A 25,240-nucleotide genomic window follows, 5' to 3' on the forward strand; every position below is an offset into this window, starting at 1 on the left:
TTGCCAGCCACATGCCAAGCTTCTAGAGGGCGGGCACAGGTCGCAAGGGCTCCCCGCAGCCCCAGGCCTGGTCTTGGGGAAAAGCTCACCAAATGAAAGGACCTATTTGTGCGCTTATCTGATGCGCCACGGCTGTGCAAAGGTGGTGGCCGTGGCTGCCTCGTTGCCCCGCCACCCCCACCCCGGCGCCCAGGTAAGGTCAGCAGAGTCCAGGGCTCAAACGTGTAGAACAAAAGGGGGCAGAGGGCCCGCGGTCTGTCCGATCCGCGGTATTTAGGAGCGGAACCAATGCTGAGCTTGGAGACTGAGTGTGACGCGGCGCGTGGGAACCACCGACGGCTCTCGCGGGCTGGACGTGGTGACCCAGAGCCAGACCTCGGGCGGCGGACGCCGCCGGGGCCAGGGGCGGGCGGGGGGCGGGGGCCGGCGCCGGGGCCGCGCCCTCCCGGCCACTCCCCGGGGCGAGCGGGCGGCGGCGGCGGCGGCGACGGCGACCAGGGCGGCTCCCAGACGCGCTGCTCCCGGCCCGGCCACCGGGGTCCCCGCGCGCCCCCATGTCCTCCGCGCCGCTGCGCTCGCCCGCCCTGCGGCCCCACAGGATGAAGAAGGACGAGTCGTTCCTGGGCAAGCTGGGCGGCACGCTGGCGAGGAAGAAGAAGGCCAAGGAGGGTGAGTGCGCCCGCCGCCGGCCTCCAGCCGCGCCCGCGCCGCACTCCGCCCCGCGGGACCCAGGCTGGCGGCCGACCCGCCCCGCGCGCCAGCGCGCGCAGAGCGCCGAGCCCCGCCTGGACCCGATGGAGCGCAGCGGGAACCATGCGGCCCGAGTCCCCGCCAGGCCCGGTTGAGCGGCTGCGGGCACCACGCTGCCTCTCTACTCCGGGCCCCGCGCGCTCGGTTCCCCAAGCCCGCCGGGCCCGCGCAGCGCGCCGCCGTGACCTTCAGGACAGCCCTTGACCCCCTTTAAACGCCGGCCCGGGAAGCAGCCGCCAGCTTGGCGGCTCCCCCTCTCCCGGCGGCTCATGGAGCCCCCTTTGGGTTCCTGGCGTCATTGAAACGCGCATCGCCGGCTCCTGCTGAGGACAGGACGCAGAGCAGCTGTTGGGGACGAGGCCCCCGGCCCGCTGGAGACAGCCCTGCGCCCACCACGGCCCGGGTCACCAGCCATTTCTTTAGCTTCCTCCCCCGCCCTCAGGCCCGCGCGTTCAGCCCTGCCTGTGCCTCGCATGAGCATTTATTGGGCACCACGGCGGGGCGAGCCTACGGCTGGGGGCCCGCTGGTGTTTGGGGTGCGGTGCACTGCACGGATTGCGCCCCCAGTCTGGGCGAGAGAGGAGAAGAAAAGGGATGCCCGAGGCCGCGTGGCCCGCCTGGGTGGACTGCAGAGGCCCCTCCATGTTTGCCTCCACGTGTCCACGAAAATTATCCTAAAAAACTTCCTGCCACCTCTTACCTTTTAAAAGTTTTTTTTTTTTAAGAGTTGTGGGGGATGTGACTTCGGGCCTCTTGTTTGTGTTCTTTAAACACGTCTGTTCCCTGGGCCTCTCCCAGGGCTGCATTCCTGATTTTTCCCTTTGTTCTGGCCAGGGGAGCCTTCCCCCTGGCCCAGATTCCCTGTGGGTGAGGGTGGGTTATGCTGGGGTGGCTGTGAACCAGGCTGGTGGGAGCTAGCCAGTCTGGACCTTGAGAGAGAGAGAATCCCGCCTCAGGGGTATCCAGTGAGTTCATTAAACCACCAGGAACCTGACTGTGCTTTAGAAAGTCTTCTTGTACCTGCCAGGCAAGTGTACCCCCCAGGGACGTGTGTACCCCAAGGACAGGCTTGCCGACTCACGTGGCCCCATGTTAATTTCTCTCTCTGAAGTGTGTATTCCTGGGGATGTCTGTGACCTTTTACCTCGAGGGCTGAGCAGATGTACAGACACTGAGACACCTTCCACCCAGGGGTGTGTGTGTGTGTATGTCCGTGTGTGTGTGTGTCCATGCATTTCCCACCAGGGTGTGTGTGTGTGTGTGTCCATGCGTTTCCCACCAGGGTGTGTGTCTGTGTGTGTGTGTCCGTGTGTGTGTGTGTGTGTCTGTCCCTGCATTTCCCACCAGGGTGTGTGTCCGTGTGTGTGTGTGTGTGTGTGTCTGTCCCTGCATTTCCCACCAGAGACAGTTTACCACATTAGATGGTTCCCCCTGAGGGCAGGGCCTTTCACCTTTAGTTTATCAATGAAAACAGTGTTGCCTGCCTTATCAGTAAGCGAAAGGAGGTGGAATTGCACCCAGAGGAGGGAATTCAGGCTGGAGACAGATCCTGCTGAGCAGCCCCTCCCCCTGTGATTCACCCCAGGAAGCACCAGTCGCTGCCCCCAGGAGCTGAGGGTCCAATCCGAGGGGTGATCTCAGCGAGCCTAGACCTGGGCATCTTCCCATGCACTGTTGTTCAGTCGCTCAGTTGTGTCCGACTCTGCGACCCCATGGACTGCAGCACACCAGGCTTCCCTGTCCATCGTCAACTCCTGGAGTTGGCTCAAACTCATGTCCATTGAGTCGGTGATGCCATCCAACCATCTCATCCTCTGTCATCCCCTTCTCCTCCTACCTTCAATCTTTCCCAGCATCAGGGTCTTTTCCAGTGAGTCAGCTCTTTGCGTCAGGTGGTCAAAGTATTGGAGTTTCAGCTTCAGCATCAGTCCTTCCAATGAATATTCAGGGTTGATTTCCTTTATGATTAACTTGTTTGATCTCCTTGCTGTCCAAGGAACTCTCAAGAGTCTTCTCCAGCACCACAGTTCGAAAGCATCAATTCTTCGGCGCTCGGCCTTCTTCATGGCCCAGCTCTCACATCCATACATAGGAAAGTGCTAAATGCTTTAACTTGAAGTATCTGGTTTTGTTTAATTAACAGTAATCTTTTGACATTTGGACTCCTTGGTCTTTGTTGCAAAAAAACTCCTGCATATCCTGGCTCCTCCCTTGCCTCTTCTGGAGCCCTCTCTCAGAGCTAGCCGCGTCCCGGGCTTATGTCCTCAGTTTTGTCCACCGAGTAAAACATAACTCTCAACTTTTTGAGGCTGTGCATTTTTTTTCAATTGACAAATTGCACCAAGCAGATGAGTCACTCCTTTCTGAAGCCTGACATTTAGGATCTAGACTGGCTGCGTTACTTCTATCAAGTCACATCTCCTAAAAGAGATGATAAATGGCCTTCCCCCACCCTAGATCATTCCTGCTACGTCTCTGATCTGCGGCCTTACATGCAGATCAGAAGATCATTTCAGTTCCTCTTTATGTCTTATGGCAATTAGAAACACAAATGTCATACACTCTCCAATTCATTCATTGCCTGCCGTGGGACCCTAGGAAGAAAAGATGGGCAAGGCTCTTCTTTCGTGAACCAGGGACTCAGTCCTAATAAATAAAACAGATCTATAATAACATCTGCTAGGAGGAAGGTATAAAAGTGCAATCAGACAGGTGCCTGGGGAAGGCCTCAGAGCAGGTGATGTTTGGGTTGAGATCCGAAGGAACCAGGAAAGCCATCTCTCACAGAATAGCAAGTCAGTGGAATGTTCTGGACGATGACAGCTTTTTATAGGTGACATTTACTCCCTTGGAATATGAAGAGCCAATGCCTAAACTCATGGACTAGCTCCAAGTTCCAAGGCCAAGTGTTCGTCTTTGCCTTTGTGAACTAGCATGTGTCTAGAACATCAAGGGAGAATCAGGTTTAATTTGAATATACCAGGAGTAGTCAGCATCATCCAGTGATGAACAAAACAGTCATGAAACAGCAGAAGGGAAGAGATATTTCTGTAGTATAGCTGTTTTTTTTTTTTTCTGTTTGTTTTGTTTCGGCCACACCACATGGTTTGTGGGATCTTAATTCCCTGACCAGGGATTGAACCCAGGCCTTCCACAGTGAAAATGCTGAGTCCTAACCACTGGACTGCCAGGGAACTCCCAGCTGCTTTCACTTTGCTGTGTGAGTTAGCTGGGTCCCCTGCCTCATTTCTCAAGATTGGGGTGCCTGGCACCCTCAGTGGTCCCCCCCATGGAAACAGAAGGTCACAAATGCTAATCGAGCTTGGATGCAGGAATTCCAAGAGGGCTGACCTTGGAAGGGCGCAGTGGCTTCTGTCTGTCTTGTGGGGAGAGCCGAAGGAGTGGGGAGTGGAGGGGAGGCTGAGGTGCGACGACTGGAGAATGAGGTCCTCAATGATTGATGGAGAGTTGCTGGTATCCCTCTGGGCCTGTTGCCTCGGCAACCTGCCTTAGCAACCTGCCCTCCCTGCCACTCATGTGGTTCACTTGCAGCAGGCCCGGGCCCCACCCAGGCCCCCCATGGGAAGGCGCTCATTTGCCTGCCAGGGACTGTCGGGAAGACGGTGATTCGAGGTGTGCCTGGTGCTGACAGCTGTATGGTGGGTTTCATTTCCTTTTTGTTAGAAAGTCCACGATGAGTTCAGGAGTGTGGGTGGAGGTGAGGGGGAAGGCACTGAGACAGGGACCGCACTGCTGGGAAGTTAGAGATGCGGGCGGGAGGGGCGCTTGACCCCGCAGAGCTGGGGGCTGCAGCAAGCACTGAGGCACGTATTGGGGTGAACGCCCTGTCATTTGTCAGGGGAGGTCATGCTAAGAAATGTGTGCTGGGGTTTGGAGGAACCCTTGCAGGAAGTGCCCTGGGTAAATTCATGGCATGATTAAGGCTGTGATAGTCTATGGAAGGGAAACAAGTCGCGTCATGTGGTGGCCCCGCTTAGAAAACGGAACTGTGATGAACAGTGGGGTGCTGGGAAAAGTGGAAAGGAGCACTTAAAAAACCCCAAAACTCCCCATAGAAAGCCCGGGGACTATTAAGGGCTGCTCGCTAAAGTGGTTCGGTTTAACGAGCTGGATGGAGCAGGCGCAGAGGAAGACTCCCCACCAGGGCCTCTGGGTGACCACGGGTGACACCCAGCACCCAGCAGTCCCGCAGGCCAGGACGGGGTGAGGGGGCGCCCCGGGACGGATGCCCTTGCAGCTGTGTAAAGTCCTTAGAGGCAGGGGTTCAGCTCTGGGGCGGGGAGCCCGGGATGGAAGGTGGGGATGGGCTCCCCTCCACCCGTTTGCCTGAGAGGTTCCTGCCTGCCTTGACCTGCGCCCTCTGCCCAGACCCCAGGGACCAGCACCAGCCTGTGAGAGCTGAACCCACCACAGCCGAGCCAGAGGCTCTGTCCCTCTTGCGTTTCCAGGGAAGGCAAGTGTTCAGGAAGTTGCTGTTCCCTGATGGCTTTTTTTTTGTAATTATATTTTTTAGAGCAGTTTTAGGTTCTCATTCTCTAATGACATGATGTGGAGCTTCTTTTTCTAGGCTCCTGTGTCATCTGTACATCTTCTTTGGCAAAGTGTCTGCTCAGATCTTTGGCCCATTTTTTTTTTTTTCAATGTATCCTTTACTTTGTTTTTTTTGGCCATGCCTTGCAGCATGTGGGATCTTAATTCCCCGACCAGGGATCGAACCTATGCCCCTGCCTTGGCAACTCGGAGTCTTAACCACTGGACCTGCCAGGGAAGTCCCTTATTTTTTAAATCAAGTTGTTTGATTTCTTGTAGTTGAGTTTTAGGACTTCTTGGTGTATTTTAGATACAAATCCTTTATCAGATGCGTCTTTGGCAAACACTTTCTCTGGCCCTGTGACTTGTTCTCTGACTTTCTTCACCCTGGTCGTCTTCTGAGCCCTTGATGCACGCATAGAGATAAATGAGCAAGATATTGACTGAAACCTCAGAAACTTGATCTAAAGAGACACCAGGTGGCTGCGACTTGGCACTGAGGGTTGAAAGTATTGAGTTGCTTTTCCGGGTTTTAAATAACTTGCAGGAGAGACTCTCAGTTGCTCTGCTGACCCCAGTGTGTTCCCTTCGGTTCGCCCTGTTCTTTGCAGAGTGACCAGCTGCATGGACTCTGTGCTGTCCTCAAACATCGTCCCACGTCAACGCTTCTCTGTAAGAAGAGCACCTGGACAGAGGTGCTGCGTAATTTAGCCCGGCAAGGGTAGGACTTTTCACCTGCCCACAAGTTACCTGCGAAGCGGGACTTTTGCCCTCACTTTATGGTTGAGGAAACACATCCTTACCTGGTAGCCGCAGTTTAAACCAGTGGTTCTCAGCTTGGGCTTCCCTGGTGGCTCAGACAGTAAAGAGTCTGCCTGCAATGTGGGAGACCCGGGTTTGTTCCCTGGGTTGGGAAGATCCCTGGAGAAGGAAATGGCAACCTGCTCCAGTATTCTTGCTTGGAAAATCCCATGGAGGGAGGAGCCTGGTAGGCTACAGTCCTTGGGGTTGCAAAGAGTGGGACACAACTGAGCGACTTCACTTTCTTTCAAACTCTCAGCTCAGTTTCCTAAGGGGGAGAATCCAGACCACCCACAGGGGCCGGGTACCCGTGCTGGGCCAGCTGGTTACAAGCAGGTGTGGCCCAAACACAGAGTCACCTAGGGGGTGGGGGTTCTGGAGGGAGATAGGATGTCCTTGGCAGGCCCCCTCCTCTCTGGATGGAGAGTGAGAAGACACGGAAGACTTCCATGAAGGTTCAAAGGAAATTGCAGTTGAGTCCTCCATAATTGCTCTGGGTGGGAGATGGATGGGAGGTGGGGGTGGGGAGGTGAAGGCCCGCTCACCTCCGTCCCAGGACAGCAGAGGAAAGAGGCTCCCGGAGCTCCCAGGACCTAAGGACACAGGGGAGAGAATCTTGAGCTGGCATCTGGGAGCTGGTGGCCTGCGGGGACCTGACCCAGGCCTGTTCTCAGGAGTCTGGGCGCTGTGGGGCGAGGGGCAGGTGTGATGCTGGGTACCTGGGGGGACACCCAGCCGGGATTGGAGGGGCTGTGAAGGAGGCCCCAGCTAGTCCCGCTGGGGAAGTACAGGCCGTTCAGAGTGGCCAGACTGTGGTGTGGCGTGTGGGCCGTGGTCAGCATCAGGGCAGGCTGGAGCGGTCACCAGACCCTGTCATCCCTGGCGAATAGTGGGCGCCAGTGTTCAATCGGTATCTCTGCCACTTTAGAGAGTCTGGTGTGGAGTGGACTGGATTGAGGCGACTCGTAAGGAAACAGCTGGAGAGTAGGTGCAGGCAGGGTGGGCTTCCTAGAGGCAGTGTGCTGGGCTGGGAGCAGAAGGATTCCTGAGAGGTGAGGAAGCCGCAGCTGCAGGGCTTGATGTAGAGGCAGCAACCCAGGGGCTGCTCTGAGATGAAAGGAATTTTGCGTAGAAACAGATTAGATGAGGCCCCGCCATTCTCCAGGGCCCCTGACCCTGCTCCCAGTTACTCCCAGGCTAAGGCACCTGGGAGGTGTGGAGTTCACAGCTTTTCGGGGTGTTTGCATAAAGAGCTTACTGGGGGCAGATGGCAATTTCGAAGTGATTTCCACATCCTCTTTTAGGCAGATCTCAGCACACTGTCCCACTTACCTTCGAAAATAAAAGTGGGATAGTGTCTTTCTTTGCCGCAAGAAGAAGGGAAGGGATTTGTACTCAGTGTGGCCTCCTTTGTCCAGGGAAGTGGGACTTACCTGGGGCTTTTTACTGACATGATCACCTTGATGAGGTACCAGACGCTTAGGAAGTGATCACCACAGATCACAGGGAAGGTGGGTTGGACCTCCTGATGTGCAAGGAGAGAAAGAGGGTGGCTGGTAAGAAGGGGAGGGAGGTGAGCAGTTGAGGGACTGGGGCCATGTACCCAGCAGGCTCTAAAATGTTCATTGGGAAGAGAAGTCAGTGTAGGTCCTATTTGAATCCGGTGGGCTGTGAGCTTTTCAACAGACCCGCCATGTTTCTCGGTCCAAACCCTCATGCGTCCTCTCTGAGCAGGGCTGCCCCTGCCCGTGGGAGCTGCCCTTGGTCCGAGAGGGGGTCAGTCTGTCGGCCCCTGTAATGTACACACTCCTTAGGGAGTCACTGGAAATCACTGCTCTGTTTTCCTCTCTCTCTGTGGCTGAGAGGAAGTGGCTTTCAGGGGGGCTTGGTATGGCTTTGTCAGCTTTCCTTTGCTTATTATTCTGTTTGTAATCTTCAGATCCAACGTTTCTCTTTGTTTGTTCCACCGTTGTCCAGATGCACCCGGGGCATTTCAGAGAGAAGCACGTAGGCACGTCAGCATGTCCCACACTGGGCTTTTTTTTTTCCCTGGCCATCTGCTGAAATCTCTCGGAAACTTTGCTTCGGTAGACATGCTGGGCCCGGAGTGATGACTTTGTGTTCATTGCCTTTCAGCTAACTCTCTGTGGTCCTCCGAGCATCTTGGTTATACCTGAGTGGTCCCAGGAGAGTCAGGTCGCCTTGGCAACCCCACACTCATCAGACGAGCTCAGCTTTGAATTCCTGTCCCTAGTCTGTGGAATTAATATTTATCGTACATCCCGAAGTTGCTTACCCTCGCGTTCCCTGTCCAGTCGTCAGAATAATTAAAGGATGATTAGCAGATGTAAGTGGGTAAGCGCCAGCTGTGAATGGATTTTAAGTGCTCTTTGTGATGGGTTTCCCCACTGCTGTGGGCAGCAGAGGGCAGGTACCTTTACCCAGCTATAAATGTGCGGTTCCATCACAGCAAAGGTGTACCTGAGGAAAGCACCTTTTCTCCTTGTATGAGCCATACGCTTGACCTTTTTGGGTTTCAGATGAAAAATGGCTTTATTTCCTAATGAGTATATTTATTATTTACTATATTATGTAGTGACTGAAGAGACATTTAGTAAGTCTGTGCAGTGCTTAGTTGCTCAGTCGTGTCTGACTCTTTGCGACCCCATAGACCATAGCCCACCAGGCTCCTCCGTTGATGGGGATTCTCCAGGCAAGAATACTGGAGTGGGTAGCCTACCCCTTCTCCAGGGGATCTTCCCGACCCAGGAATTGAACCAGGGTCTCCTGCATTGCAGGTGGATTCTTTACCAGCTGAGCTACCAGGGAAGCCCATTAGTAAGTCCAGGAGTGCCTTATAGACGTTTGTTGACCCAGTGGTGTTCATCTACTGGCCTGAACTCAGTGCTATTGGGGTAAGAGAATATAAATGTGAACTGCAGTCAATTCTAGGAGCTTTTGGTGGCTCCTGACTCCTTGAAATGTTGCTTTATTTTTTAAAATATAGTTAATTGACAATATTGTCTTAGTTTTTGGTGTATAGCAAAGTGATTCAGTTATACATACACAAGAGGAGAAGGGGATGACAGAGGATGAGATGGTTGGACGGCATCATTGACTCAATGGGCGTGAGTTTGAGCAAGCTCTGGGAGATAGTGATGGACAGGGAAGCCTGGCGTGCTGCAGCCCATGGGGTCGCAAAGAGTTGGACACGACTGAGTGACTGACCAGCAGCAACATATATATATGCCTGTGTGCGTGCTAAGTCACTTCAGTCGTGTCTGACTCTTTGCAACCCTGTGGACTGTTGCCCACCAGGCTCCTCTGTCCGTGGGATTCTCCGGGCAAGAATACTGGAGTGGGTTGCCATGCCCTCCCCCAGGGGATCTTCCTGACCCAGGAATCAAACCCGTGTCTCTTATGTCTCCGGCATTGGCAGGTGGGTTCTAGCACCACCTGGGAAGCTCACGTATATATATACATACATACATATATTCTTCTCTTGGATGCTTTTCCATTATAGGTTATTATAAGATATTAAATATAGTTACCAGTGCTATACAGTAGGTTTTTTAGATTATTTTATATATAGTGATGTGTGCCCGTTAATCTTAAACTTCAAATTTACCCTCCCCCTTTCCCCTTTAGTAACCATAAATATGATTTCTGTGTCTGTGAGTCTGTTTCTGTTTTGTAAGTAAAATTCATTTGTATCATTTTTTTAGATCCCACATGTAAGCAGAATCATAAGATATTTTCTTTGTCTGGCTTACCCCACTCAGTGTGATCATCTCCGGGTTTATCCATGTTGCTGCAGATGGCCTTATTTCATTCTTTTTTTTATGGCTGGAGATGCTACTTGTTAGTAGCGTTAAAGGAGGTACTGCTTCCTGGTTGTAAGAGAAAATGGAACAAGGGGCAGGTTCTAGCCCTTTCTGGTCTCTGGGACTCACAGCATTTGGAGTGTCACGTGATCGGCTTCTAGAAGCCAGTGATACTTTCATTTTCTGCCTTCTCCAAGCATCCGGATCATGGAATCCCCTTTGAGGATGCTGTGTGGTTTGCCGTCTTTGTGTTACAGCTTTGGGGCGTCACTTCCTCATTTGTGAGTTGGAAAAATGTGGGGGAGACACCAGCTCTGCATTTCTGAGCCACGAGGCCTCTCTGGTTCCCAGAAAGGTAGTGCTTTTCTGACGGAGGTGGCTTGCCGGTGGCTGGAGCCAGTTCTACTCACATCCTTGCTCTGAGGGTCTGTTCTTCCATGTCTGTCGGCCTCTTTGCCTGACTGAGCCCATGTGGATCATGATGACTCCTGCCCTTAGGTGATGTCAGGATAAAATGTGATGAAGGTCTTATCAGCAACTGAGCGCTCGTAAGCGTGTACTAAGTCTCTTCAGTCATGTCCAACTCTTTGCGATCCCATGGACTGCAGCCCACCAGGCTCCTCTGTCCATGGAATTTTCCAGGCAAGAATACTGGAGTGGGTTGCCATGCCCTTCTCCAGAGGATGTTCCTGACCCAGGGGTCGAACCTGGGTCTCCTACATTGCAGGTGGATTCTTTACTGTCTGAGCCACCAGGGAAGCAAGTGTTACTTACTGATAATGTTGACAGGTGCGATCTTTGACACAGAGCTAGTTCTTGGTAGGGCCGGGCTGGCAGGCTGTTTCCTCCTGACAGTTCAAGTGGTAATGACTGTCCGCCTGTGTGTCAAGAAGGATTCTGAGGCTGCATCTGGGCTGGAGAAAGGATGCTGGGACTAAGTTAGTGAAGCCTGGCGTGTATATGGGCGGGTTCACTGCTGAGTGAGTGTCCTCCCCGGAATAGAAGCCTCTTCTCACTCTGGTCTTCATCATGTCAGCAGCTCTGGCTGCTTCTCTCACGCGTGTCCCGTGAAGGTGCTAGTGGGCGGTCGGTGTCAGAGTGACACAAATCCTTTAAGTCGTTTGCCTTTTGGGGAATGTTGGGATCCTGCCTCTTGTCCTGCCCAAGTGTGACCAGGAAGCACCGTGCACACTCCCTTGAGGTGTGCGCTGCCGAGAAATGGAAGCCCCTGTGTCTGCGAGGCAGCCGGTGTTTCTGAGCTGGGATTCAGTGGTCCTCGGGGGTGAGACCAGCTCAGCAGCCACTCTCGCCCACCCTGACCCACGATGCTGCTTCCTTGCCAGCAGCCTAAGGAAGCAAAACGTTAGGCAGATCTGAGCAGATTCTTATGCTTGCAGGTTAGTAGTTGGATGCTTGCTCGTCAAGCTTGGGTGTTTCAAAATGATTGTCCTTGGTCTGGGTCTTTGAAGCTTTACTTGCCCGTCAAACAGAGCAGGTCAGGGATGTTGGTTTCCCCAAGTAACACCACCTTAATAGTTGATGCCTGTTGTTTTCATAAGTTAGTTGTTTTCATACTTTCATATGAAAAGTTACAGTTCCAAAGGGATCTAGCTTTTAGTTTGAAAAGTGAAGAAAGTGTTAGTCACTGTCACGTCCGACTCTTTGTGTCCCCACGGACTGTAGCCCGCCAGGCTCCTCTGTCCATGGGATTTTTCAGGCAAGAATACTGGAGTGGATTGCCATTTCCTACTCCAGGGGATCTTCCCAACTAAAGCTTAAACTAAGCTTTTAGTTTAATGTTGAGTTATTAACAAGGTGAAGAGGGGCTGACGGTTTCCTAGGCCTCGGGGCTTGCTTGCACCCAGCAGTCCCGGAGTAGTTGTCTGGTTCGATGCAGCCAAGGCCACCCTTCGTGTCTGCTGCTTCTCCTATTGCCGTGGAGTCTGCTAGAAGCATCCAGGAGCTGCTTTAAGTGTTGGGCAGAGCATCCTTTGAGCAGGCTGGGGAAGAGGACCCCAGGCTTGTCGCGGTCAGAATTCATTGTTGGTATAAGTAGACTTGGGAGGACAACTTTCCCGAAGCCTCAAAGTGTCCTCATCTCTCTGGTTTTTTGTTGTGAAAATTAATATTATCTTTCAAAGTAAGACCTGAATGAAGTCAAGTCTTAACTTTGAAAGACATACCTTACTTTCAAAGAAAGACCTTGATATGTACAAGCTTAAAAGGCGTTCATCTGAGAAATGAGGGAAAGGTTTTTTTTTTTTTTAATTACCCAGAACAGAGTCTACGCAGGTCAGGGCTCGCAGCTGAGGCTTGTTGGCACCTGGGATATTCTAAGCACAGCACTAACCACTCCACGCGTAACTCACTTAATCCTCACGCACAGCTGATAAGTGGATACTTCTTAGTTATTCCCATTTTTCAGATGAGCAAACAGAGGCCCAGAGAAGTAAAGGCCTCTGCAGGAGGTTATGCTGTTGGGCCTGTGAGATTAAAACCTTGGCAGCCTTGGCTCTTAATCTCCACCAACCTTGTCAACTGGAAGAGCCATTCAGTTGTGAGTAACCTTCCCAGCTGGTCTGCAGCCAAGTCATTATCATTCCTGGCATGAGGTACACTCAGCCTTGGTGGTAGAAAGATGCTCTGGAGGAGGCCAACAAGATCACTTTGTGCTGAATGGACTCGTTGGCATTTGCAGAAAGAAGACAGTCCATCTCCCCCATCTTCCTTGGCTCGGGGCCCTCGCGCATGCTCTTTCTTCTGCCCCGTTGGCCTGAAGGTGGAGCCCCGTGCTGCCCACTTGCCCACTTGTCCTGCGCCTTCCTCCCAGAGGCTGTGGGCTCTGTGGCCAGCTCCCGGCTAATCTGGGTCCTCCCGGCCTGGTGTGTCGCCGTCCCCTCTCCCGAGATGATTAGAAATGCTCTCGGCCACTTACCACGGTCTTCGAGTATTTGCTGGAGTGATACTACGCAGTCTGCATAGTGGTTAAGGCCGCTGGCCTGGGGACCTGCCTTTGAGGGTTGCGATTCATCCTGCTGCTCTCGGGGGCCCGGACCTGGGCAAGGTGCTTCCCTACCCTGTGCCTCAGTTTCCTCTTCTATAAAGGGTACTTAACTCAAAGGATGATTGGGGGAATTGGGTTATTCAATGAAATGATGTAAGTTCAGCTCGGTCTGATCAAGTGATCACGTGGAAGGAAATATTCCTATGACTTGGGGACCAGTTCCACTTATGGGCACCAGCTGTGATTCTGACGCCAATTCCAATGTGTGTGGGTTTTTTTTTAATCCACATCGAGCAATTCTCTAGCGCTAGCTGACTCTCCAACAATTCAATCCCATTCTCTCTGTATAAAGTACATAACAAACAAGGACCTACAGTATAGCACAGGGAACTCGACTCAATATTTTGTAATAACTTATAAGGAAAAAGAATCTGAAAAATATAGATATAGGTGTTTGTATAACTGAATTACTTTTCTGTATGAAGTGAAGTGAAAGTGTTAGTTGCTTCATTCATCTCCGACTCTTTGTGACCCCGTGGACTGTAACCCACCAGGCTTCTCTGTCTGTGGAATTCTCCAGGCAGGGATACTAGAGTGGGTAGCCATTCCTTCTGCAGGGGATCTTCCTGATCCAGGGATGGAACCCAGGTCTCCTACTTTGCAGGCAGATCCCTTACCATCTGAGCCATCTGGGAAGCCCTATTTTGTTGTATGCTTGAAAACTAACCCAACATTGTAAATACCTCAAGTAAAAAGAATTCAGTTCAGACACTATCCAGAGATGGCGTCAGATTCCGCAAGTTAAGGGCTCCGTCCCACAAGACTGCCCCCGACTTTGGTTGCTGATCACAAGTTCAAGTTGTTACTTGTGCTTCCGACCGACTGGGTATAAACCTGAGGTTTCCACAGTCCCCTCCTTGGGTTTGATTACTTTGCTAGAGTGGATCACTCAACTCAGAGGAACATTTTACTCAGTAGGTTGCTGGTTTATCATAAAAATATGTAACTCAGGGACAGTCAGATGGAAGAGATGCACAGGGTAAGGTATGTGGGAAGGGGTGCCCCCCCAATACCTACTTTGTTCACCAACCTGGAGCCTGTCTGTACCCAGTTCTTCTGGGCTTTTATAAAGGCTCTATTACGTAGGCACAGGTGATTGACTCACTGACCATTAGAGACAGCAGGTCCATCGCTAGCCCTTCTCTCCTTCCTGGAAGTTTGGTGGAGTGCCTGCAAGTACCAGCTCTCTGATCACATGGTTGGTTCCCCTGGCCTCCATCCCCATCCTTAGATTACCTAGGGGCTTTGCACAAGTTGCCCCATTCACATAAAATGCCTTTATTGCTCTCATCACTTAGGAAATTCCTAGGGTTTAGGATCTAGGGCCAGGAATTTGGATGAAGATCAGATATACATATTTGTTATTACAAATCACCATTATCACAATTTCCAAAACATATCTGATAAAGGACTGATGTCTAGGATATAGAAAGAACTCCTTCAACTGATAATAGAAAGTGAAAGTGAAAGTGAAGTCGCATAGTCGTGTCTGACACTTTGTGACCCCGTGGACTGTAGCCCACCAGGCTCCTCCGTCCATGGGATTATCCAGGCAAGAATACTGGAGTGGGTTGCTATTTCCTTCTCCAGGGGATCTTCCCGACCCAGGGATCGAACCTGGGTCTCCCACATTGCAGGCAGACGCTTTAACCTCTGAGTCACCAAGGGAGCCCTGATAATAGAAAGACAACCCAGTAAAAGAATAAGGGTTTGAACAGATGCTCCATCTGAGACGATATACAAATGACCAACATGCCTCTGGAAAAGACCTCAGTTCAGCATCATTAGTCACCCGGGAAACGAACCACAAATTAGAAGCAGAGAGACACACTCCACACCAGCCAGCATGGCTGAAATGATCCCACTGCGATTCAGGGAGAAAGTGGAGCAGATAGAAGGTTCATACACGCTGGGAGTGGGGTTTACAGTGGAGCCGAGACTCAGGGCATCAGTTTGGTAGTTTCTTGTAAAACTAAACCTCCCTCCTCCCTGTGACCCAGCAGTTCCGAGATGAGATACTCTCAGAGACATAGAAGCCTGTGTCCTTATGAAGCCTTGTATCAGAATGTTTATAGCAGCTTTATTCACGATAACCTAACCTCGGAGACGGCTCGGCTGCCCGTCAACAGGAGGATGGAGAGGAGGGCGGGGCTCCCGGGAGTGAGGAGGAACGGGTGACCAGGGTGCACAGCACCACGCCTCTCAAAACCGCTGTGCTGAGCGGGAGAAGCCAGGCCCAAGGCGTGCACCGCGTGGCCCTATTTCTCAGGAGGAGAAGGTCTAGATGGACACAGCTAATCTCTGCTGGTTGCCTCGGGGGTGGACTGGAACCTGGCTGGTGAGGGGCAGATGGCATCCTGTTACTGTGAGGATGTCCTCACTCTTGATGGGGTTTAAGGTACACAGGTGCCTTTATTTGTCAGACTCCTTGATTGTACGCTTACAAATGTGCATTTCAATGTATGCACGTTTCAACTCGAAAAAAAAGAATTGTAAATAAGTACAGCACTCTAGATAGTGATGTGTATGTTTAGGGGCACAGTATCTCTGTCTGCAATTTACTCTGAAATGCATGAACGTTATGATGGTGTAGTGTGGCAGGCTGATTACAGAGATGTCCCCAGAGATGTCCACATCCCGTTACCCAGAGTCTTAACTCCATCACCTTACATGGTCAAAAGGATTTAGCAGATATGATTGAGTTTAGGGGCTTGGGTGGGGCAATGATCCCGGATTATCCAGGTGGTCACAGGGTCCTTCTAGGAGGAAGGCAGGAGGTCTGTGTAAGGGAAAGAGATGTGTCAGTGGAAACAGAAGTTGGAGTGATGCAGGACCACAAGCCAGGGAACGTGGGCACCTGTAGAAGCCGGAAAAGCCAAGAAACAGATTCTCCTACACCCTGCAGAGGGAACACAGCCCTCCTGACACCAGGGTGTTAGCCAGCGAAATTTAGGTCCTTGTTGGTTATGTATTTTATACAGAGAGAACGAAATTGAATTGTTAGGCAGCCGACCAGAGCTGGAGAATTGCTTGATGTGGATAAAACCCCCATACACATTGGAATTGGTGTTAGAATCACAGCTGGTGCTCAGAAGTGAAATTGGTACCCAAGTCAATTGGACTTCCGACCCCCAGAACTCTAAGATAATAAATATATATTAAGCCACCGCATTTGTCGTAATTGGTTAAGGCAGACACAGGCAACTAATACAGATAGATTGCTAGATAGTTAGAGCGATGGATCGATGGATACATAGTGAAATAATTACAGAAAAATGTTAGACTCCAGGCAGTGGTGTACAGGTGTTCACGGTCAAGTTCTTTATATGTTTCTGCACACTTGAAAATTATAATCGTGAAAATTGAGGAGAATGCCTGGGCTCGCACATCATGAGCTCTATGTAGATGTCAACCATTGGTCTCATCAAAATTACCATTGTGGCCACTCCCCACTGTACCCATCAAATACAGAACAGGTGCAGAAAGTGAAGGCTGCAGGCGGCAGTAACTGAACAGAAAGAGTAAAATATAAGGAGATCATCATGGCCTGTTAATATGTGGGTAGTTGCTTGCATTTATTTGAGAAAACTTGAGAGAAGAACTCAAGTGAAGGGACTTCCCTGGCGGTCCAGTGGCTGAGACCCCTCGCTCCTAATACAGGGGACCCGGGTTCCATCCCCGCTCAGGGAACGAGATCCTGCATGCTGCAATTAAAGATCCCTCGTGCCGCAGGGAAGGTCAAAGGTGCTGCGTGCGGAAACTAAGACCTGGGGCAGCCAAATAAAAAAAATAAATATATAAAACAAATACTTTAAAAAGAACCTAAATGAAGGGAGGCGAGCTCAGAAGCTAGAGCACAGTCGATGTATTGGGTTAGCCAAAAAGTTCATTCAGATTTTCCATAACATCTCATAGAAAAACCTAAGTGAACATTTTGGCCAGCGCAATAACTTCCGGCTGTCGTCCGATCGGGTCCAGGCAGCAAACAACGTGCAGAGATGGGCCGGGAGACCAGGTGTCCCGGGGGTTGCACTTCCTCCGCAGACGCCCTGCGCTGTGACTGCTTCTGGGAACGTCTCCACTTTGTTAGGGGAAGAGAGTGTTTTGGTTAAGTCGATCTAGAAAACATATTATTAGTATAATGAGATTTTAATGATTTGAAATTTTGTTGGAGACGCACACAGCATTTCAATCTTATTGTGTGCAGCTGGGCTTGGTTTTATTTTTTGCTCAGGCCCCGTTACAAGGACACATTTCTACAATTATTATTTAGATTTTCTTTCTGAGAGCCCAGCTTATAGGCTGCTCTTAATTTTCTTGTTTAGAAAAATCCCTTGGAAGAAAAGAATATCCTTTCTGTAAACACTCAGCTGGCTTGATCAGAAGCAGCGTGTGAGTGCTGTCACTGAAGAGATTGATGTTTGTTTAAGGGTTGTGCCAGGTCTTTGCTCCTTATTCAAGATTGCCGCGAAGTGGAGACAGCCCAGATGTCCCTCAGCAGCTGAATGGAAACACACAGTGTGGCCTCTCCATATGGTGGAATGTGGTGATGGTTTTTTAGTCGCTGAGCTGTGTCTGAGCCTATGGACTATAGCCTGCCAGGCTCCTCTGTCCATGGGATTCTCCAGGCAAGAATACTGGAGTGGGTTGTCATGTCTTCCTCCAGGGAATCTTCCTGACCTGGGGATTGAACCTGAATCTCCTGCATCGCAAGCTGGTTCTTTACCGCTGAGCCACCAGGGAAGCCCCATACGGTGGAATACTATTTGACAGTAAAAACGAGCAATGTCCTGATACAGGCTGCACTATGGATCAACCTTGAAATCCTGATGCTCAGTGAAAGAAGCCAGACGCCAAAGGCCACATGTTGTACGATTCCTTTTGAATGGCGTGTCCAGAATAGGCAAATCCACAGAGACAGGAACTAGACTAGTGATTGACATGGACTGTGGGCAGGAGAGACAGGAGTGACCGCTGATGGGACCAGGGCTTCTTTGTGGGGTGATGGAAATGTTATTAAATTGATTTCAATGATGTTTCCAAAATTCTGTGAATATACCCCAAATCATTGAATTGCACCCTGTCAAAGGGTGAATTGCGTGGAATGTGAATTCTATCTCAATCAAGCTGTCAAAAAAAAAAAAAGTGTGTGGCTGAGAGCAGAATCTCAGAGCTTGTCCCGCTTCCTCTCACGTAGATCAGCATCCCTGCCTGTTTTCGAGGCGGGATCATGGAGGATGGGATCCTGCATGAAGCACGTGGACTTTTTCTATATGATTCTGCTTCATGTCATTGGAGAAATGTGCCGATCATAGCTTACAGAACTGATTTGATGACCCCCGGGGTCAAGACAATGATTTTAAAATGACGCTCTGAGAGATTCAGGGAGGGGAATGAGCCCATATGTGTTAGGGGCCTGAGTACTTCTGAGGGGGTCTTATTGTTGGTCCAGGTGTCTGGTGGGGCTTCCCAGGCTGCTAAGGAGCCTGCCTGCCCATAGAGGAGGCATAAGAGATGCGGGTTCGATCCTTGGTCGGGAAGATCCCCTGGAGGAGGACGTGGCAACCCCCTCCAGTCTTCTTGCCTGCAGAATCCCCAGGGACAGAGGAGCCTGGCGGGCTACAGTCCATGAGGTTGCAGAGAATCTGACAGGACTGAACGACTAACTTTCAGCTTCACTGGTGTCCAGTGCCCCGCTTCTCATCTCTTGTTTGTTCATTGTGATTCGTTAATCTCTGAGCCTCCCAGGCACACTGTCATTCATCAGCGCATTCACTTAGCTCCCTCGAGACCAGCTACCGCGGTGGGATGGGTGGCCAGTGGAGTGACCTTGAGCTCTTGTGGTGTTGATTCTCCCTTCGCTCTTACTGTCCGCTTTTTGAAAAAGGGAAAGTGAAAGTCGCTCAGTCGTGTCCGACTCTTTGAGACCCCTGGACTGTAGCCCGCCAGGCTCCTCTTTCCTTGGAATTCTCCAGGCAAGAATACTGGAGTCTTCTGGCCTGTATACTAGCCATTTCCTTCTTCAGGGGATCTTCTTGGCCCAGGGATCGAACCCGGGTCTCCCACGTTGCAAGCAAATTCTTTACTGTCTGAGTCACCAGGGAAGCCCACTTTTTACTCCCCATTGAATGAAAACCAGTTCACTGTTGGCTGAGGGTGTATTTTGGGCTCTGTGTGTCTAGGCTGTGTGCCAGCATCACACTGTATGTAGCTTCGTAGTAAATTTCCTCCACTTTGTTCTTGCTTTTTCAAGACTGTTTTGGCTCTTCAGGGTCCTTCAAGAGTCCGTATGAATTTTAGGGTGGATGTTATATTTCTGTAAGAATTGCTGTTGGGATTTTGGTAGGGATTGCGTTGAATTTCAGAATTGGGTAGGATCGTCATCTTAATAATACTAAGTCTTCCAGTCCAGGAACACGAGATGTCTTTCTGTTTATTTAGGTCTTTCTTCCTTAGTGTACTTCTGCAGGGTTATGTAGTTCTCAGCATGCAAGTTTGCCTCCTTGGTTAGATTTGTCCCTGGTGATCCGTCTCTGGATGCTGTTGTAAGTGGAACTGTTTTATGTGCCAAGTGTTAACTAGTTCCTGCACTTCAGGGCCCCCCTCTCTTGCCCACTTGCCTGGTTCTTACCATTCACTGGGGTCTTGCCTTTGTGGATGGATATTCCTGACAACCAGGGGAGGTCGTTCAGCTGGCAGGGCTTGGCCGATGAGGGTGGTGGGGGGCAGGGAGCTGACTGCAGGAGGGGATAAGCCCATCACCCTGGAGGTGGACCAAGTCAGCTCTCAAGTGGCCACCTGGCAAGTCTGATAGAGGCTGGGGTTGGGGCACACAGGATGGTGCAGCTGACAGTCGTGAAACCAAGGCAGGCTGTCTCGGTGACACCTTATCTCCCTATGCAGCCCCTGGATGCACCTGATTAAAAGAGGGGCACTTACTGCCCTGGAAGTGTCAGCCAGAGTGGGTGCTAGCCAGGGATTGTTGTTCAGTCGTTAAGATATATCCAGCTCTTTGCCACCTCATGGACTGCAGCACGCCTGGCTTCCCTGTCCCTCAGCATCTCCTGCAGTTTGCTCAAACTCATGTTTCTAGAGTCAGTGATGCTATCTAACCATCTCATCCTCTTTTGCCTTCAATCTTTCCCAGCATCAGGGTCTTTTTTTCCAGTGAGTCAGCTCTTTGTATCAGGTGGCCAAAGTATTGGAGCTTCAGCTTTAGCATCAGTCCTTCCAATGAATATTCAGGGCTGATTTCCTTTAGAATTGACTGGTTTGCTCTCCTTGCAGTCCAAGGGACTCTCAAGAGTCTTCTCCAGCACCACAGTTCGAAAGCATCAATTCTTTGGTGCTCAGCCTTCTTTATGGTCCAACTCACACCCGTACATGACTACCAGAAAAACCATAGCTTTGACTATGGGGACCTTTATCGGCAAAGTGATGTCTCTGCTTTTAATATGCTGTCTAGGTTGGCCATAGCTTTTCTTCCAAGGAGGAAGCGTCTTCATTTCATGGCTGCAGTCATCATGCACAGTGATTTTGGAGCCCAGGATCCCAGTAGGGTCAGCCAGAGTGGGAACTCAACAAGGATGGTTCTGCAGAATTCCCGGGTGAGACTGCAGGGTGCTCGCACAGGCTCATTTCCTCCACTGGTTCAGAACAGAGTAGAAGGCGCAGCTGGGGACTTGGAGGCTGAGGCTGAAACCGAGCAGGAGCCTGTGGGGCTCCTGGGCACAGAAGCCTTTTTGTGCACACCGCCCTTCCCCTGCCATTTCTTGTAGGCAAGACTCTAGACTCCATAACCTTCCCTGAGTTCCAAAGGGCAGATTCTAACAGTTGCTAATTGAGGGAGGAGCCTCCGAGAAACCACCTGAGGCAGGATGAAAAGGGCCCCAGAAGCTTCCTTGATGAGCAGCAGGGTTTCCATGCCAGAGTCTTCTGACCGAGCCTCAGGGCCCTCGCTGATAGCGATGACAAGGGAGCGGCAGCCTGGTCTCCGCTGGCCTTGAGGATAAGCGAGGGCCTGCACGGAAGGCTGGTGGGAGCTGTGGTTGGTCTTCCTTCTCGTTTTTGCTGCCTCCTCCGAACCAGCACCCTCCCCCGCCCTGCGCACTATCTGCTCCTCTGCCCTTGCGGCAGCCCCAGGGCATGTTATGATCCCATTTCACAGATGGGGGGCGAGGACAGAGAGAGGCCCCCAGGGCTTGTGCGAGAGGAGCTGGGCTGCACGGGGAACCTCTGCCCACTCCTCAGTCTGGACCACAACCTGGAAGCTCAGTGACCATACTGTGGTCACTCCAGGACGTGGTTTTAATGACATTTGGGAGAGTGGCTTTGAGAGGATGGGGCAGACTGTTGTTCCTCTTGTTGTTCAGTTGCTCAGTCGTGTCTGAGTCTTCGCAACCCCATGGACTGCAGCATGCCAGGCTTCCCTGTCCTTCCCCATCTCCCGGAATTTGCTCCAACTCGTGTCCATTGAGTCGATGGTGCCATCCGACCATCTCATCCTTTGTCGCCCCCTTCTCCTCCTGCCCTCACTCTTTCCCAGCATCAGGGTCTTTTCCAATGAGTAGGTTCTATGCATCAGGTGGTCAGAGTACTGGAACTTCAGCTTCAGCATCAGTCCTTCCAATCAATATTCAAGGTTCATTTCTTTTAGGATTGTTTGGTTTGATGTCCTTGCAGTCCTAGGGACTCTCAAGTGTCTTCTTCAACACCACAGTTCAAAAGCATCAGTTCTTCGGTTCTCAGCCTTCTTTATGCTCAACTTTCACATTGGTCCATGACCACCGGAAAAACCATAGCTTTGACTATAAGGACCTTTGTCAGCAAAGGTTCCTCTGCTGCATTCTGTAGGGAAAATGCAGTGAGACACTGACTCATTCATTCATACCTTTGTTGAGCAGCCTTGGGAACAGAGCCTATACAGTGCTGGCACAGTCCCTACCATGGTGGTCCCAGAACAGACAGACCAGACCCTGATGCTTCCCAGAGACCAGGGGGCCTTAGCACATGTGTTGGTCCAGGCCTGGCCTGGCGTCAGGGAGGCAGGCACTCCTGCAGAGGTATACTTGAGCTCTGAGCTGGGGAATGTGTTGGATTAGCAGGAAGTGAGGACAGACGGAGGGCATAGGAGGGCATAGCACGTGGGAAGGCCGGGAGGTGGGGGTGGGGGTGGGGGGTGGGCAGGGAGAAAAGAGGTCGTGAGTCGTATCCTTCCCAGTTCAGGTGTTAAAGTTCTGACCCCTGGTCCCTTGGTGTGACCTTGCTTGGAGGGAGGGTTTTTACAGAGGTAACTAAGTCAGAGTTCGGGTGTAGGGTGGGCTGTCATCCAGTGTGAATTGCGTCCTTATTTTAGGGGAACTCAGGACACAGATTTCGGAGTTTAAGGGGAACTCAGGACACTGGGGCTTCCTAGGGGGTGCTAGTGGTTAAGGATTCGCCTGCTAATGCAGGAGATGTAAGAGAAACAGGTTCGATCCCTGGGTCAGGAAGATCCCCTGGAGGAGGAAATGGCAACCCACTCCAGTATCCTTGCCTGGATGGAACATGGCAGGCTAGAGTCCACTGGGTTGCAAACAGCTGGACACGACTGAAGCGACTGAGCATGTGCAGGACAGAGTCACAAAGGGAAGCAGTGAAGACGCAGGGGGCAGGCAGCCGTCCACAAGCCCAGCAAGGAGCCCTCAGGAGAAACCACCCTGGATGGCAGACCTCCAGCCTCCAGGACTGTGAGACAGGACACTCCCATTGTTTAAGCTGCCCCGGTCTGTGTGCCTCCTCGGGGCAGCCCCTGGACAGGAAGACAGTGTCTGGTGGGATCACAGAGGGGGTGTGGAGTGTGACCGGTGAGGCAGGGACCACACAGAGGACCACGCAGATGCTAGTTTCTGGCCTTGACCATCGTTGGCAGAAGCAGCACTGTCCACTCAGGTTGAGGACCAGCGCCAAGCCAGTCGCGTACCGTGGGGAGGCCCGCTCCTTCCTGGGCCGCCTCTTTCAAGGTGTGTTTACTTTTAGAGGAGATGACTGGCAAAGATGCCGAGTCCTGGAGCTTTGCTGCAGCAGGACAGGAGGGAAGCAGGGCTGTTATCTTGGGGGTGTGAATTTAGAGGCAGGCCCTGGGCGTGGTCATCTGTCTCCCCATGGACACGCAGGGGCCTTTCCAGCCCAGTGATGGATGAGAACAACATTTGCTGGAAACCCAACAGAGAGAAACAAAACACCCCAACCCAAGAGAAACCGGGCTGAGGGCCTTGCATTTGAATGGGGTGAGACTTAAAAGAAATCCTCTTTACTTCCTTATGGAGAGAGAGTCAGCTTTGAGCCAGAGAGGTCAGGATCCTTTAGGTGGTAAGCTGCAATTGTTTCAAGCAGAAAGGTTTGGCTTAGGTAAACGAGCCTGAGAAGAGACAGGAGGGGCTGGTCTGGGGAGGACCGGCCAAGAGATTGGAGCTGGTGCTGAAACGGAACAGGACCTATGGTCCCTGTCCCCCACGTCCTCTTCCTGCCTTTTGTCTGTGGAAAAACTTTAGCCAAAGAAGAAGTTTAATCAGAGACATGAGAAAAATGCAGAAACAAAGGAAAGCAGTCAAAGGAAACCAAATAATAATATTTTAGTCATTGAGCATGGTCGAGGACCTTTAGTTCCTTCTCAAGGGTGTAGATGATATTCTGAGCCATATCCTGTGAGCTGTCCTGTAGATACTGAAGCACTCATCGGCTGGCAAAGTTAACTGCCTGAGGACCAGACTGTAGCCATGACGTAAGTGGCTGCTGTTCCAAGAACTGGGCTCAAGGAAAGGGGAACAGATCGACCCTGGTACAGAAGATTAACTGCACTTAAAACAATCGAGATAAGGCCGGTCAGACCGCTGATGACCAATTTCCAGATGACTGTTGGAGCTGCCTGCTATTTCTGCATGGAGCCTCCTTCCTCTGCCAATAAAAGCTTTAGCTCACTGAGGTGGCTGTGCATGGGGAGTCTGCCTTCGGACAGGTGTCCAACCCCTACCCCTACCCCCCCAGTTGTGCATGCTGAGCGTGCAAGCTCAGTCGTGTCTGACTCTGTGTGACCCCATGGACTGTAGCCTGCCAGGCTCCTCTGTCCATGGGATTCTCCAGGCAAGAACACTGGAGTGGGTTGCCATTTTCTCCTCCAGGGCATCCTCCCAACCCAGAGATCGAACCTGAGTCTCCAGTGTCTCCTGCATTGGCAGGCAGATTCTTTACCCCTGAGCCACCTGGGAAGCCCCCGGTTGCCAGCATCTGAAATAAAACAAACTTTTCTTTCCACCAACGTTGCCTCTGTATTGGCTTTTGAACGATGAGAGCAGCTGGATCCCACTTTCAGTGAGACGCTGCCCCGCCTGCATATATGGGTCACCTCCCTGCAGCATCACTTGCCCTGCCTCCCCTCCCCCTCCCTCCCGTCAGGTCACCTGAGCATCCTCAGCCCATCCTGTCCTGTATCCTGTGTGTCGCATCCTGTCTCTGGGGTGGCCGGTGGGCTTTGCTTCACATTATCTGACTCTAGCCCCGAGGTCTCCGGCTACAAGTCCAGCTCTCTGGCTCCAGGGTGAGCCTCCTTCCAAAAGACATCAAATGAGGATCAAGTCTCATTTGCAGATAAGGAAGCTGAGGCCCCAAGATGGGGCAGGGATCCAGGGCTCTGGTTGGGTTATCTTCTCACTGTAGGTCCTACGTGAACTCAGAGTTCTCAAGTGTCATAATGAAGGGCACCGACCATGACTGTGACTGGCGATCGGCGTCAAAGGGACTCCTCTTCTCCCCTGCCTGGTCCTCTTTTCGGGCCCTGCCTGAGAATGGAAGGTCCATTTCTCCAGTTAGCTCGGTCTGATTCAATTTGGATGTTGTTCCACATTTTGAACCAGCATGAAAATATCCACCTGGTGAAAATGTGAGCAGGGGGACCCTCCAAAGGCAGAGGTTGATTTGATTTCTCCAGCGGTAAAAGGCCTTGTGAGGCTGCATCCCCACGGCTGGAGTGCCTCCATTGATGGCTTTTATTGTTCTCAGTGTTGGAGTGATCCAATTTGGAGCACGATTTCTGAGCGCGTTGCAAGGAACTTTAGGGACTGCGGTAGCCCTGGAGGTTCAGGCTGGAAATCAAAGTCAAACTGATGCTTCATTCCTATTAAAGGCAGCCGATTTCCGCCCAGAACACAGGCTCAGCCATCCGGAACACAGAGCCAGTGGAGTTTAGTGCCCAAGCAGTTGGTGCCTGACTCAG

At 51.6% G+C, this 25,240-nt stretch overlaps 1 protein-coding gene across 3 annotated transcripts in view; it reads left to right on the plus strand.

Moving 5' to 3' along the window:
* Positions 1-458: 458 nt before the first annotated feature.
* Positions 459-25,240, plus strand: part of PARVB (parvin beta) — a 114,279-nt gene continuing 89,497 nt past the window's right edge. Inside the window, exon 1 of one of the 3 annotated variants that reach the window (XM_081591751.1) lies at positions 459-673. In XM_081591751.1, the coding sequence (XP_081447877.1) occupies position 673 (1 nt within the window). In that variant the 5' untranslated portion in view covers positions 459-672. The remainder of the gene's footprint in view (positions 674-25,240) is intronic. The other 2 variants (XM_081591748.1, XM_081591753.1) reach the window with 2 other exon arrangements.

The sequence above is a fragment of the Giraffa tippelskirchi genome, chromosome 4 (genome assembly GCF_054371585.1).
Source record: "Giraffa tippelskirchi isolate mGirTip1 chromosome 4, T2T-mGirTip1v1.2.pri, whole genome shotgun sequence".
NCBI lineage: Eukaryota > Metazoa > Chordata > Mammalia > Artiodactyla > Giraffidae > Giraffa > Giraffa tippelskirchi.